Raw genomic sequence first — 16,288 nt, 5'->3', positions numbered from 1 at the left:
AAAACCAGCCCAGTAAAAGCAGCTCCCTGCATACTATTCCCCAGCTCTTCACACAAGGATCTCTGGGCAATGGCAAAGGAGCTGTTAGCGGCACACGTCAAACCCTTCAGGCTCTACTCACTGCCCACAGCTTCCAAAGGCTGACTGGCCCTTGTGACAGGGAAATAAGGTGTCATAAGCACTACAGGAAAGCCCTTGATAACCGGCCCTCATACATCTGGTTCAACAGAAAAATTAAAAATTATTTTGATAAAGCACTTGGGTCTCAATGTGACTGCACAACTAAGGAAGCTAAAATCCCCAGACACAACCTCCCTTCTCCTGCCTTGAGGCAGCCCCTCGCTGCAGGCCACTGCTTCACGTTTGCTAGAGGTGAAACCAAAGAGCCCATCCCACCAGATGGGCACCCAGGGAGTCCTGCCCCTACGCAAGACAAGGGGGTCTTTAGCTCAGGATGCCCTGAGAGCATCAATGGAAACACAAAGTCACTCAGGAGCCGTTGGTTAGAGAGACATCAGAATGAAGATCTTCTGTTCCACAACAATGGGGGAAAAGCCTCCCAGTTTCCAGTGAGATCAGAATATCCTCCCAGTAACAAGAGAGGGGGAGGTTATCTGGTTATCCTGTCGATATTCTTTCATGGCCTAGGAGAACAAGCAATCCCTCTATTTTCTGACACAAAGAGAAACAGAACTGTGAGTGCTTTGGGGTTGGTACAGGTAGACAAAGGAGCAAGGAGTCATTTTGCACACATCACTGTACAATGTTGTATACAGCCTGTTTTGAATGGTCTTACCACCACCTATCTGGCACAAATCTCTTTCCCTAAGACAATGTTCTCCAGAAAGTTTTGCTGCATGTACAGTAAGCAGGTGTCATCTGCAGTAGATAGTCATGGAAGATTACCCCATAACTTATAACAGCTCCACACCCTTGTCTTTTTTACCCTTCACCTACTACTACACTACATCACTACACGATGAGTTTTTAGCAATGAAATCTGTTGCTGCTGTCTTCAACTTTTTTATAGACCTCTTTCTGTAACAGGACTTAGGAAAAGGAGAGACTAATTTACTGGCCTGGCTCAGGCAGAGTTTGTCCAGGTGCTGATAAAGGAATTTCTACAATTTGAAGACTGCAGACTTATAAAAGAGTCTAAGAACCACAATGCTGGATCAGACCCAGATCCTTGCCTTCAACAGCAGCGAGCAGTAAACACTGAAAGCAGCATATGAATAAGACAGGAGCATCTTTATCCAATCTCATCCCTCTAAGCCTGCATCCAGCAGCCAGTCTGGAATAGGTCAGCATCTCTGAAGTGGTGACAAAGCCTGTCAAGACCCTCTATCAAAGGTCCTGTTCTTCATTAAATACACAGTTGCAAATCCTTGTTAGATCTTCACAGCTTATTTTGTCCTTGCTTTCCACATTCATGCTCCTGTGTTGGAACTTTGGGAGCTCTGCAGTAATGGAGTTAGGAAACCATAGAGAATGTAGGCCATGGACAGGAACAATGTGCAGTAGCAGGGGAACATACATTGATAAGGACTGTGACGGGGTCTAACTAGAAGTCACTGAAGGCTGATCCCTTACCTTTAAACCTGTCATCTGAGTCACTCTCACTCTCGCTGTTCTCATCTGCAGAGGACAGAGAGGCATCAGTTAATGCAAAACCAGAGCAAACAATCTCAGTTCACATCTCTGAGCCTTGTGATACACACACGCACTTCTCCTCAATCTTAAAATATCTTGAAATAAACAGTTTGAATGACTCCTTAGATTGTGTTTTCCTTGGATTCAGTTTCAATATTGCTTGAGAGTAAGAACTTCATTTTGATGAAAAGACAAAATTCATTCTCCATTACAGCAACTGTTTGCACTGAATCCCCATCTATGCTGAGCTGTAAAAGTGTTATTTGGAAAATGGGTCTTAACCCTTTCACTTCTTGTTTTCAGGTTTTAATTTTTTTTTTTTTTTTTAATGTTATATGCAGCACTTGAGAAGTCAAAGTAAGCCTTGTGAGCTTTGTCTGCCTGGGCAACATTTCCAACCACCAGAACTCACCAAACTGAGTTAGAGTTAACAAGCAAAAGTAACCTTATGACAAGATGTGTTACTGAGGGGTTGTTGTATTAAAGCCCTATTGTACTCTTACTACAAACAGGGCCTGAATTTCCTTTTAGGCCTCTGTTTTTCCAGAAGCAGTCTGAAGCACAGGGTGAGTTACACAGTTAGGGTGCCAGGAAAAAGCATGCAAGAACTCCAGGGTCAAAACTGTGAATTATGGACAAAATTTGCAGTAAATGTGGACTAAAGAAAAAAACTGGGTAAGTCTAGCTGACCATAGGATTAATGGGAGACACAATACTGAGAATCTAATTTTTTTTTAGCTCGTCCCCATTTTGTCCTCTTGCAGAGAGAAAATCATCATTGTGCACAGAAAAAAATTCTAAACTAAGTGGAGTCCAGGGCAGATGTGGAGGAAAGAAGGAAATTGATTATTCCCATAGCAGCCAAGTGGATTGACTGAACCATGACACTTGTACCATACCTCGTAGGGATGCTGTCTCAATATTGGACATAGAAAGTTTCTTCAGTCGTTTTTTCCCTCTTTTTGCACTGTAGATGGAATTGATTCTTTGGACAAGCTGCAAAATAAGAAAGTGAGCAATCACTAAGACTAAACATTTTTCTGCCAGCAGATTTTTAATTATTGTATTCAAACAAAACATGGATAATAGACCAGCTAATGCAGATAATAACTGTCTGCCCCAAAAATATCTGAGATGATGGGAAATGAGATGACCTGTGTTTATTGTCCTCACCAAGAGGCTGGGATTATTAAGAATTCAACATTAAACAGAATATTATAACTTCAGGAGAGTCACAAATATGTAATAATTAATCTTCATGATGTTTTATAAGTCAGGAATAATATATTTCACTCCATAGCAGATTTCTTCATAGAACATAATACAGTTTGCAAAAGCTGTTTCACCTCAGCTTCCAGAGAAAAATAAACTGAGTGAAAGGATGCAATTTGCTATAGACACAGCAGAAGGGCAGGAACAGAGCACAGACTGAAACAAAACCTTTTTAGGTTTTCCCTCTAATAACTAACACTAGCTCAATTTAAAAAATTGTATTCTTCAGGAATATGTGATCCTGAAAGGTAAAGTAACAACAAAATAGAAATTATCACAAGATTTGCAATAAAATTGTGAACATTCATATGCTGAAATCGTAATTTCACATAAGGAGAGTATCTGTTCCTTCAATTAAAAATAAATTTGGGTACAAAATTAACAGCCAAACTTTCCAAGTTTTACTTAGAATCAGGTATCAAGTTACTCTGTAAGCAATCCTATGATTTCCTTCAAAGATGTGTGCCCATTTGTGAAGTATAACGATATATTCCAAGACAATAAAAATACAGTAACTATTAAGAATGTAAGATTAATTTCCTCCTTAAACAGAATTTCCAACAAATTCACAGAAACATAAAAATCTCCCCCTACTCACAGTATTTATAGCTATGTACTCTAAAATATGCTCTCTAATAAGATCAGGAAAGAGTTGAATACACAGTAAAAATCAGCTTTGTTCACAAGCCAAAATGAAGCATATTGGCAGTTCTCCCCCTCTCTTGCTATTGTATTGTTGGTTTTTTGGTTGTTGTCTTGTGGCTTGGGGCTTTTTTCACATTCCACTTTGAAGTGAAAAACTCCTTGAAAAATGAAAAATTAAGTTTTACTTCAAATCCATCAAGACAGCATGGTTATCAGGATGGGGTCAGTTGTGAGTAAATTAAGGGAAACCTATTAGGCCAATTAGTTATTTTCCTGGAAACAAATGATGGGGAAACAAACCACTTCAGAGGTTGCTGCATGTTATAAATAATAATTGCTTGGCCATCACCCATTCAAAATCTTAAAGTCATATACACACCAATGCTCTGGTCCACAGAGCTTAAAGAAGAGTGTGGAAAACAGAACTGCCTTAAAATCAATTATGTGTGAAGATGGCCATCAGATGTTTGCTCCTCTTGGAGAACTTGGATGTTATCACTTCTAGGGAAGGGATTTTGATCTAAATGTTCCTTTAGGGTGCAAAAAAAGCTTTCAGCGATGGCTAAAGGCTGGCTCAAGAATTTCACAAGACAGGTGACCTCTCCTCAGCACAAGGCTGAGGACACCGCCGTACCTTTGGGATCCTCCTGGCGCGCCGTGTGGACAGCAGCTCGCTGGCGGTGCTCAGGCTGTCCTCGCTGAGGCCGGAGGGGGACGAGGGGATGCCCAGCTGAGCCAGCAGCAGCATGTCATCGTGGCTGTGCCGCTTGGGCAGCCGTGGCAGGCGGTGGCTCTTCCTCTCTGACCAGTTCCCCACGCGCAGGGAGTGGCTGCTGGCCTTGGAGGGCAGCTGCAGGGACAAGGACAGCTTGAACTCTTCCCTTTAGAAGCAGCTCTTGTGACAGAGTGGTGGCTGCACGGGGACACCATGCCAGGTGAGCCACCGCTCCACAGGGTGTGTGTCAAGAGAGGTGTGCGTCACTGTCCCACAGTGAAGAGACAGGGGTCATTGAAATTGAAGAATTTAAAGTTCAAAAAGAACACCATTTCTGACCTGCTACATTTCCATGCACCCACATCCCGTCAATTCTGTGAGCCCTGAAATCTAACTTGAAGGCTTGGTTGACAGCAGAGCACTGACCCAACAGGTCTGGCCCATTCCTCTGACTTGCAGGAGTGAAAATGAAGAGTAATAAATGGTGTGGAAATTACACAATTCAGTGTAATATTAATTCAGAGCAAAAGCAGTAACTAAAATAGCAAATTCATGCTATTTTATCCAAGAAAAAAAAAGTAGAAAAATCAAGCTTGTTCTACTTCCATGGTGTTAAGAAGTTGTAAGATCTGACAATGAGCAGAGGGGCAGTTACAACTCTCCCTGCATTTCCAAAGAATTCACTTTAAAACACAAAACTGTTATCACTACAGGGCAAAGGGAAAATCTCATTGAAGGATGAAACACCAGGTAACATCTGTCTTTAAAAAGCTGGGGGTCTTCTGGAGCAGTCCTAGGAACCCCTCTGCCCAGCTTCAGGTCTCTGCCTTCTCCCAAACACAAACACTGTAAAGAAGCTTCACCAGCATGTCCAGGAGAAATACTATTATGTCAAGCATCTGTGTTTCAGCATTTACTAATATTCTATCAGCTCTGTTACAAGCTATAAACCTGCAGCAATAAATGTCCCATTTAGTGGCTCACTGACTGAAGTGCCATCCTACCTGGGATTAAGCACAGGTGTTTCTGTGGAGAGGGGTTGCATCACAAACACAATGTCATCATAAAACATTCCTTTTATACCTGATGACTTCAAAAACTGAAAATAATCAGTGGGAAAAGACACAGGGATTCAAAATGACAACACCAGTGTTTCTGAGGTCTCTGTGTAGCACAGGTTAGCATGCCAGGAAACCCGGTGGCAGTCTGTACCTTATTGAAAGGAATTATTTTTGGAGACAACTGTTGAAAGCTTGCTGACCTTCTGATCTCTTCCATCTTGTTTATCATCATCCATGACTGAAAAGTCATGTTGCTAACCCAGCTGCGTTGCTATGATGGAAAATCTGGGTGATAAAGCATTGCCAAAGCTACCATTCTTCAGGAAATTCAGACTTTTCTATTTCTGGTCATTGGAGAATTACACAGGCCGAAAGCTGATTGCTCTTAGTGTCTCTTCATTTTAAATATCAGCACAATGACAGTGCAATTATGGCAGGACTGACTCCTGTCGGGGCACTCCCAGCATTTCAAAAAGAAGCTACCAGAATAAAGACAGCCCTGTTGCAAAGGGTACCAGAGAGTTCTTGTTTACTGAACAACCTTACAGAAGCCACTTAAATACATAAATTCTTTGGTAAGCCTCTTCTAAACAGAGAACACTGGCCAGTATTTTCCTATGAATCTGGATGGTTCCCAGCCTCATGACACACCCCCAGGGATCCTCTGGATGCTACACAGCTCCTGTTAACACACACACCGCCAGAAACAGTTGTTGTGCACCATGTCCCACTATGAGGGACATTTCCCTATTATCCTCATGACTGCAGTGCCTGTTTCTCCTTACTCTGCCTGACTGCTGCTTTCCTCTTGTTCCTTTTCCAGCAGCTTTGCTGAAGTCACTCCTGCTTTACAAAGGATGTGCTGGGAGCACACTAGGAATCCTGGTGATGCTTCTTTTGTCTCTTGGATTGTGATGTTTGTATGCACTGAAGCAAGTGAAAGAAAATGCCTTCAGTTTTCTTTCTAGGTCTCTTTAAAAGACAGAAATGTAAATTGCTGTGACCTTTTGTTCAACTGCAAATTTTCTGTTAATTCAGTGCACAGTGAAGTTATTTTAAAGGGTGCTTTGAATCTCAAAATTAAGTATGTGATGAGATTTATATTTTTCCTTATGAACATAGTGATCCCATAAACAACAAAGCAACCTGCGATTTCATGGTGTTCACCAAAACACAGGCTTGCTTTGGAAAATTCACCACAAATGGGAAAGTCTGCAGAGCTCCTCATCTTTCTTTTTATGCTATAAACGCAATTTATACAGCCTGGTTAACTGGAGACACTCAGGTTTTTCTGACTATTTTATTATTCATGTGTTTATTCAGGGCTTTTACCTGGCATTCTCTGTTTTACAATAAACATGCCCCACTATGAACTTCCCATGAGCAGAGTCACGTCAGGCCCTTGTGTTCCAACACAGGGACAAAACCAGCAGCTGACCTCTCCCCTCCTGTCCCTGCCCGGCGGCACAGGCAATTTCCTACGAGGTGCAGCCGCACGAAGAGTTAATTTAGGTGCAGATCCAACTGAGAAACAAGCAGGGGAAGGATTCTGCTGGGGGCTGCGAGGCCAGGGGCAGCACGCAGCGCTCAGGGACGCGGAGCCGCAGCTGCCGGGAGCGCTGGCGGCCGAGCCGGCGCCGGGAGCGGAGCGATCCCCCCGCGCTCCGCTCATCCTCCCGAGCCGTGCCGGCCCATCAGCCGGCTTCAAACACGCTCCGAGCGCAGCCAGCCCGCTGCCTTTACCTGCGGAGGTGCTGTGTATTTCCTGTTCTGCGGCGTCCACATCCTGTGCAGGGAATCTAGGGAATTCTCCGACAGCTGATGGGATTTTCGCCCCGCGTGACGGCCTTTCAGCTCCACATCCTCGTACGGGTTTTCCTTGGGTGACTCGCCTGCACGTTTGGGTTTTGGGTTTGGGGGGGGGGGGGGGGGGGGGTTGTAAGGAAAGAAAAACAGACAGGAATGTAAAATTAGAAAAAAAAAATCATGTGAACCAAGTGAAAGGCTTTAGAAAAGCTCCTCAGCTTTCAGCATGACTCATCCCTCTAGCTGCTGCAGCTGGAAGTATTTGGAGGAGAACTTGGCTATGAGGCCGACAAGTTTCTTTGGATTTTTTTTTTTACTGTGTGTCCCCCCCCCTTTTTATTTTTTTTTTATGCGAAGATTTCACAAGACGTGCTTCTGAGCATCTGCAGCTGTGGAAATTTTATTGATATATAAAAGCAAAGGCACTTAACTTCTTGAAAGTGTATCAGTAGATTTTATAAATCTGTAACAGCCGCTCACAGGGTGAAATGAAGACCAATAAATAACTGCTCAACACGCCACCCTTACACACAATAAGACAATTCTTATTTGATGCAACCTTCATTTTTCTCTTTTCCTGAGAGATGGCAAAGAAAGAATAAACAGCCCAGCTCAGCAGTGCCAACAGACAAGATTGAAAATGCAAAAGGAGAGGAATTTCTGTCCCAACCATACTGCATCCTCAAAGTGTTCTTTAAATATATCCTGTCTTCAAATTGGGCAGCTATTCATTTCAAGTTATGTGAAATTCCTGTCTCCCAGAAGGAAACTCATCTAGTGATATATAGGAGGCCTAATTAATCACTACATATTACTTAGTGAAAAATACATTAAAAAGCAGATCCCAGTCTTTGCATTTTTACCATATGAAAACCAGAGCCAAAATCTATAGTCCATATTCAATCAAGATCCAATACCCACCATCTTCTCAAAAGTCCTGAACTTAGCAGAGCTCTCACTAAACAAAATAGCATGAAGACGAATGAGGGCCATCAATAAAATTAACGTTTTGTACAATGAAATTAACATTTTGGATGCATTTTTTCAGACAGTTGATAATCAGCAACTGATTTAGAACTTCAGGTTTTCAAACAGTTATTTCAGTTTTCTGACCATCTTGAACAGAAAACTATCACAAAAAAAAAAGTGATCTACTAAAATTCAAGACTTGAATTTACAGAAATGTGCAGGAAGTCAAAAGCTTTTAAACCAACTTGCTTTTGGTTTTGTACCTAAAGATTACTTTAAAACCCATGTGTTTAGTAGAATATATATATTGCAATACGAACTATTTAATATAAGAAATTCAGTTGAGAGCCAAGGACAGAAAGCTGTAGCATGGTTAATTTTCCCCACTGTTACAGAAAATATCCACAGTGTTTAGGGAGATGGCAGCTGGGGCATAGGTGTTTTTAGTGAGAGCAAGACCTGGGTTAACATAGTCTGTGTGACTACCAGCTATGTTGTTCTAGGCAGACTAATTTTCCCTATTGTACAAAAGAAAACAAAAGCAGTTTGTGCTTTCTACTTTATTGTTGCGCCTGGAAATGTGAGACTGCTTGATTCATCAATTACAGCCACAAGAACTTTTGCTGAGCAAGTTCACATATTCACAATACAAATAAAAATACAGTTTTGCTTTGGTAGTACATTATAGTAAGATTTCTAGTCAAACATAAGCACAAGAGTGAATGTTTTAGCTTTGTTCTAATTAGAAGCCTGAATCACTGCTGCTTTTGAAGAATGTTTGACTTGGCAATCCCAGCATATTATTTCATCCAGAGGGAATCTGATTCTCGAGGCTGCACTATTGTTGTGGCCAATCCTCATGCCACATGGAAAGAACACCTTCAGGTGTGTGGGGTACACGAAAAAAAACCCTTTTGATTAATGCAGTGAACTCAATAAATCTTAAGCAACATATATTCTGAAAATAAATTTAATGCTATGGATGACTATAGAAGTGTTTGATTCTTCCTGTCAGAAGAAAAAATAGATATGGGACCCTAATTTTGTTTCTTGTAGACTCTACAGCTCTAGAAATTATGATCATAGCAATGATAAAGAGTAACATTTGCAAAATGCTGTTATTTGCAGCTGATTGGGCTCTAGTGGCATAATAAAATTTCTTGTGAGCCCAAGTCAAGTATAGGTCAAACAAGCATTTTGGAATGGATTAATAGATTTCAAAATACCCGGCTACATGAGACAGGGCTCAAACATGCGCTTCCTTGTGAGAACAAATGTTACTGCACTCATCTACAGAGTATCCAAGCTCCCCAGAAGAAACAAGCCCATCAGTAAAAAAAAAAAACCTTTTCACAATGTAAAGCATTTATAAATGTTAGGGGGATTCTCTGTCCAAAACACAATGTAAAACAGAATTTCTTGAACCCGGTTAAACTCAACATAAATAATGTTGACCTGACATATTAAGTATAGAAACGGGCTCAGAGAAGTCTTGGATGAGAGAAGAGGGAGGAGCAAGGAACCATGAGCAGAGGCTGTTTTTCTGAGTCAGAGTCTCTACCAAGAGAGAGCTTGGCCAAATTCCTCTTCAGTGTAATGTGAAGGTCAAAGGAGACACCACAGGGATTTTAACCCTTTCCCCTAGAGCTGTGAGAACTTCTGCAGATGACTGGTTTGCTGTTCAAGAACTCTTGTGTCTATTCTTTCTCTCATTTGCTTAAAAACGAAATTATTTCAGGGTTTAGGTTTTTGGGTTTTTTTCACTTTGTAATAATGCCTCGAGATCAAATTCACCTCACCACTTTTTCTTTTTCCTTTTTTTCTTTTTTTAGAACCTCCTTCTACAGCAAATCCCTTATAATGATATAGTCTGATCCATCAGAAACCACCTGGTTTTGCTGACATGAGTTTTGAATGAAGCGTTTGGTTCAAGCTGTGGACTAGAAGAGACAGACAAACTATCTCCTCAGCAATTTTCAGCCACCATTTCTTAGTATCTGTCCCTGACAGGCACACAAAAGACCAAATATGCAAAAAGAGGCAGGCCAGACTAGTTTCTGTACATGTGACAAGGAATCAAAGGTGTCAAGTAAACTAAAAATACTGAAAATACCTTGAACTGCCTTAAAGCAGCATTTAACTGCATCTGACTGCACAGTGGCTCCCTTCCATGGGAGAAACATCTGGGAAGTGGTGGTCACCAGCAGGTGCACATCCCACATGGGAATGAGGTCTTGGGGGAGACCTGTGGTGGTGGCTGCTACTGCTGTGCTGCAGCACAAAAGGGAAAAAAAGTTTCCATATCCCTGGCTGGCTCAGAGGTTTACAGCTTTCTCCTCAGCAGCACTTCTCCAGTCCCAAGTCTCAGGCAAGGAATGTTTGCAAGCTGCAGTGCTTGGATTTGCTGCAAAAGGATAACATATTTACAATGAAAGAGCGAGGAAACATCCTTGTTCCTGCCATATGGATGTCTCTATTGGAAGCCAAAAGGAGAAACATTATGCAGTACATAGGCCAGGCTTTTCTTAATGAGGCTGATCCAACAGCCACACAAGACAGCAGCAGATTATCACTGACTTCAAAGGAAGCTGAATCATACCCCCAGAATGCATATGATCACAAACAGTAAGTCTTTGGCAAATATTGTCTCTAATCACCATCCCTACTCCCAGATCAGTTCCCTCTATAAGCATTTTTTCCAAGTTTCCCATTTTCTCAAATTCTACGTACCAAAGTGCTGAGTTAACACAGGGCATTTATCTACACGACATTTATCTTTAGAAGATCTCACAGACAACTTAATGAATGGTCCATCAGGGAAAGAAAAGAAAAACAACAACAAAAAAAAAAGATAAAATAACCATGGATATTTAGAAAAGTCCTGAGGAATGCAGTGCCTTGAGCTTAAGCACCGATGAGTTTCCTCCAGGGGCTGCAGTTCCTCACTCCGTGATGCGGTGGAGTCAGCCCCACTGAGCCCTGAGGCAGCACACAATGTTCCTCTGCTCAGCCTCTCACACGTGGCAAATGGGAAGCAGAGGCAGACTCAGCAAGCCTGTCTCACGCTGAGAAAGGAGTGAAAAGTAAGGCTGAGAGGAAAAAAAAAATGAAGCAGGCAAACGCTTCTCTATAAATGGCAGAAAAGCAGAGAAATGCATCATTTCTTTCTAGATGGCAGAAGCAATTATCAGAAGTGATTCACAGAGTGCTGATTTTAACTCCAGCCTTTTGCACTGCCAGAAAGAGAGAAGAATGGAACATCAGGTCTAGAGTAAAGAAAAAGGCTCCTAAACTTGTGTTAAGTTGGGTGCCTAAATTTGGAACCAACACTCACAGAGGAGATATTGAATCCACAGGGTGATGCCCAAGCTAAGAGCCTGCTGCCTTTCCTCCTGGCTGCTCAAAAACCCCAGGGGCCTGAGTTGCATGGCCAGGGCAGTTGTCACCTCACAAATGACATGTACTTGCACTGCTCATTCATTTCAGTCATAAATTACACCAGTGCAGATCCGCACCACCAGTGCTGGATGAAAACTGGGCCACTGGGATATTTAGGAGTATGTTCAGATCAAATGGATGAAACCAGTAAATCTCCACACTCCCATAAAGTATCCAAGTTTAGACCTTTGGTACATAGATGAGCTTTTTCAATTCAGAGATGCTGCAACTGTGCACCTCAGCTGGAGAATTTACCCCAGGAATCTGCAGAAAGAGGAACAATTTCAATCTCAAATTACAGCCAAGACACATTTACAGCTGCTTTGATAAGCTGTTGCTGAACAGCACTAAGTTACAGACCATTACTTGCTTATAGTCCTGCCACCCAGTGTATCCACTCAGTACCATGAGCTCAGAAAAGCAGTAGAGCATCTACAACAAGCAGAGTGGCAAGTCCAAAATGCAATCAGCCTTTTGAGCCCTGGTCTATGGAGTTCATAGGCAACAACCTGTGCTTTCTGAACTTCTCCAGCCCTTACAATAAGCAGAAGAAACACTGCAGATACTTTCAGCTCCCTGCTCTCTCTGTGGGCACTGCTGAGAGTGCAATCATAATGAAGCATAAAGGAAAAAGAATTAGCATGGCTGATAAATGAACAAGAAATTTCACCCCCAAAAATCATCCGTTTACTGCTCAGGCTAAAATCATGTGCATGAGAATGTCTGAGGGGCAACTGCTAGCACAGGACAGCAGAAGCTTGCCTAAACTGCCTGCACTTCGGGGGTGTCACCCTGCTGACTTCAACGCAGTCTCTGAATTTAAGGGAGGATGTGGGAGAGCAGTCTCGTGGTCTTTTTTTCTGTTTTACTAACCTGCAGCATTGACTAGAAAGCCAGGCAGTACAGCTGACAGAGACTGTCATGAGAAACTGTAGTCGATGGTACAGTGGTGAGACAGACTCCACAGAGAAAAACTGAGATCCAAATAGGGCACAAGATGATTATTAAAAATAACTGGAATCCATGTATCCAAATGTAACAACAAAGCAGCAGGCTGATTGTCAATAGGATCAGCTGAAGTATTTGGCCTGTCTTTGACAGGCCTGTATGAACACTGTTTGATTTAATGTGCTCTGGCTGCCATTACCCTACAGTGTCTATTATTAAATTTACCACTATTGCTCTTTCCAAAATCTCACATTCTTTTTAGGCTGCCACAGGCAGACTGTGGGTGCAGAATAAGACAGGAATATATTATTCTGTGATCAGTGCCTGTACCATCTTTTTGCAGCAAGTCTAGCTCCAGAGACCAGCTGTTGTCTGACTGAAAACCCAAAATGTCTTCAGAGAAGCAGCTAGCACAGCACTGCTGGCAGACTTGCAATCTCTCCAAGTTTGCTTCAGCTTCACAGCAGCCCAGTAATTCCAGTTTCTCCCTGATTTGTCATGGGATGATAATATGACAGACTAACATGTGCTATAAAAGCATGACAGGCGTGGTGTGTGAGGATGGGATTTTACTCGAAAGATCAGCTTGCTCTCTTTCTAACCTTTTCCCACATTTACTGGAAGAACTTTGCGGATGTTCTAATTTGAAAGCAATGTCAAGCTGGAACGTTTTCCAACCTGACCTCAGTCATCATTGCTGCAGCTCTGATCACACACAGCAAAGGGTTCAGTAGAACAGCTAAATCATCCCGTTTTGTTACATGACATGCACTGCGTCAAAGTTACACAAGAAATCAAAGCAGCTAATTGGTTTAGGAGAGGTGAGTTGCCTTACCAGCAGGGAGAGAGCGACTTGTCCTGTTTAATGCAGAGATTAAGCTGCTTATCCCAAACTGAAGCAATACTCAAACTGACAGAGAAAAACAGCCAAGGAATTGTGTATGACTCCACTGTTTCACTCATCAGTCACCTTTGGTGTCAGCTGTAACAAGATTCAATTATATTATATGCCCCAACAGGAAGCAGTTATTAAGTTGTCCTCTTAAGGTGCAAAACAAATCTGTCAATAGAAGTGTCCAGCTACTGAAAGGGCTCAAAATCTTCTAAACATGGCACTGAACAGGCCCAGAGAGCAGAAGGGTGCATAAGAAACCCTCCCCAAGAGGGCCAGCTGCCCCAAGGACAGTGAATTGCAGGACATTCCCAATGGGAACCCACCAGCAAGATCCCATTTAGAAATTCATCCTCATTTTAGAGATTCCACTGCAATGCGTTTGAGGCATTGCCTTACTGTCTAGACTGCTTCAACTGCAGCTGCCAAAGCAGACATGGAGTCGTGCAAACTTCAATTAAACATTCTCAGTCTAGGAGGCAACACAGGGAGCCCAATTGAGCAATGACTTTCCTGCACATCTGTCATGTCCTCTCGGAGGAAATCTCCACCTGCTCTGCTGTGTACAGCACTCTGGGGAGTTACAGAGTAAGAAGGCTTATTCGTCAGAGGTTTCCTCCACCACATTTAATTTCTAAATGCAGTGCCATTTCTTTCACCTAGTTTTACTAAATTTTCTCGATTCAAACTTAATACCATGCCCTTGACCTTCACTTTACTATATTTATTCAACTTTCTTTGGTGATGATAACAAGCGCTTTGTCCTAGGTGTCAGGTCAACAGTGCTTCAGAGATACAAGACCTTAAATAACAATATTCCAACATCTCAGCTGCACTTAGGGGAGCAGACTGGAAAACTGGAACCGTATGGTCCATATGACAGGAAATACTGTTGTGCACAAACACAGCAGAAGCAACAATTTCAGCCATCTCTTAATACTATGATAGTTTCTTGAATTCACACAAAGCCAAGCGTGGTTTCCCCAACCGGATTCAGAAAGCCACATCAATTTTGGTCTGATTAAAGGCTCATTCAAAACCACAAGAAGCAAAACAATGTTAAGTTTACTATGACTGCCACATTTCTCTGAGTGCTAGTACAGAAGATGAATGAAGTCCGCATGGTTCCTTGCACATAGAATACAGTTCTGATTTATATTAGGAATGTGCACCCCTTTATACAATGGCTGCTTGATTGATGCAGAATGGATCATTATGTTCCAACACAATACCTGTCCTGAACTTACCATGCAGGTATTTCATCTATTAAAGTCTACAGAAATATTACAGAATTGAACAAAGTGTCTGGTTCTGGTTCTTGGTCAAGGTGTCACTGGATTTCAAAGCACAGTCCTTTTTGATTTCAATATACCTTAAAACTTACTATTTTTAAAAAAAAAATTCATCTCTCAAAATAAGACAAACTACAGACAGCAGTTCATTGCTGCCCTGGTCATTAAAGAAGAAGCAGTGCAAGGGCACCAGGATGAAGTCAAAGCTTTAGTGTGCATGTGCCCCACATGAAAAGGCCATGTGGTAACCAAAATACCAATGACTCCAGGCCTAGCACTTCCATGCTTAGAAGCTGTTTAGCCTGGGAAAGGCTGGGGGATAACCCAGCTGCTGCCTGCCACTACCCAGAAAGGCAAATGGAAAAGGCAGCACCAGGCTCTTCCTGGAGGTGAAAGGGTGAGGGACAATAGTCACAAGGAGCAACAAGGGGAATTCAGACTGGATGGAAAGAAAAATTTGTTCACAGTGACATCAAGAAAACATTCTTCACAATGGAGGCTAAGCAGTGGAGAAGTCTGCACAGGGAGGCAGTGAAGCCATCCTCCCATGGTATTTTGAAAACTAAACCAGATGTAGCCCAAAGCAACCTCATCTAAAGTTGAAATTAGCCCTGCTTTGAGCAGAGGGTGGGCCAGCTGACTCCACAGTCCCTTCCAACCTGAATTTTCTGTTTGTGTCTCACACTAGACTGCTTAGAGCATTGCTCAAGATTCACACCTTTCTTTTCTAGTATTTTAACATTTCCTTGCATTACAAATTTTAATTCTAAGGGATAGGGGGACATGACACAGGTAATTAAGTTTATTACTACAGCAACAATGTTTTAACTGCCTACAAGTTTTAGGGAGGCAAGAAGATTCAACAAGGTACAGGAGAAAAGACCCACCAGCACCTCTAGGGGAACTGTTTGCAAGAAAAACTCAAAGCACAGTGACAGAGCCCTTTATTGCTTTGAAGCAGATGTAGATCTATAAAAGAAACTTACTCTTGCAGACACCTGGTTTGCATGAGCACAAAACTGCTACTTGGAGACTGAGGTCTAGCACCACTGGTATAAATTATGCAGATGTGATACACAAAACTACGATAGTTTCTTTAAAGCTGGAGATCAAACCACTTTGGCTTGTCTTTAATCATGCCTGACAGTTTATAAGAATTATGCTGATTTCGTATTCCCCTCGCACTGCTGCATTGAATGAAGTGCTTGGAAGGAGGCTGTTAAAAAGCAGTACAAAACAATGAAGTTCTGTGTTTGTCCACAGATCTGAAATTTTGCATTCTCTTCCCACTGTCCTGCCAAAATGCCCAAACTATAGCCTTGAAGGAGCTGGTTTATAGCACCCATGAGTTGGAAAAGCCCATTATGATTTTGTTTTACTGAACCCAAGATTTCTTCTCCTTTGAAGGAAGCTTCTTACCAGTCCTGCACATTTTATTTTGATATTTAACAAACTAGAGAAGGAAAAGAATCATTACCACCCAAAATCTGGTGCCACACTGACGAGTCCTGAGCAAAGATGAGCACAGTAACTAACACATAATGCAACTGTAACTAACACGCAATACATTTTCAAGTGTGAATAGGAGGGTGGTCTG

At 42.1% G+C, this 16,288-nt stretch overlaps 1 protein-coding gene across 7 annotated transcripts in view; it reads right to left on the bottom strand.

Annotated features, from left to right (window-relative positions):
• Positions 1 to 16,288, bottom strand: part of DENND2B (DENN domain containing 2B) — a 152,970-nt gene that overhangs the window by 36,833 nt on the left and 99,849 nt on the right. For all 7 annotated transcript variants that reach the window (XR_010721849.1, XM_066187560.1, XM_066187558.1 and 4 more), the window contains 4 exons: positions 7,090 to 7,238; positions 4,205 to 4,420; positions 2,553 to 2,649; positions 1,594 to 1,638 (listed from right to left, as the gene is read on the bottom strand). Coding sequence is in view for 6 of the 7 variants with exons in the window: in XM_066187560.1 (XP_066043657.1) it covers positions 1,594 to 1,638; positions 2,553 to 2,649; positions 4,205 to 4,420; positions 7,090 to 7,238 (507 nt within the window). In the remaining variant the exon portion in view is untranslated. The remainder of the gene's footprint in view (positions 1 to 1,593; positions 1,639 to 2,552; positions 2,650 to 4,204; positions 4,421 to 7,089; positions 7,239 to 16,288) is intronic.

Source organism: Chamaea fasciata, unplaced genomic scaffold (assembly GCF_029207755.1).
Source record: "Chamaea fasciata isolate MVZ Bird 193981 ecotype frontalis unplaced genomic scaffold, bChaFas1.0.hap1 SCAF_7, whole genome shotgun sequence".
Classification (NCBI taxonomy): Eukaryota; Metazoa; Chordata; class Aves; order Passeriformes; family Sylviidae; genus Chamaea; species Chamaea fasciata.
The sequence above is the reverse complement of the archived record's forward strand: the minus strand, read 5'-3'. Positions and strand labels throughout refer to the sequence as shown.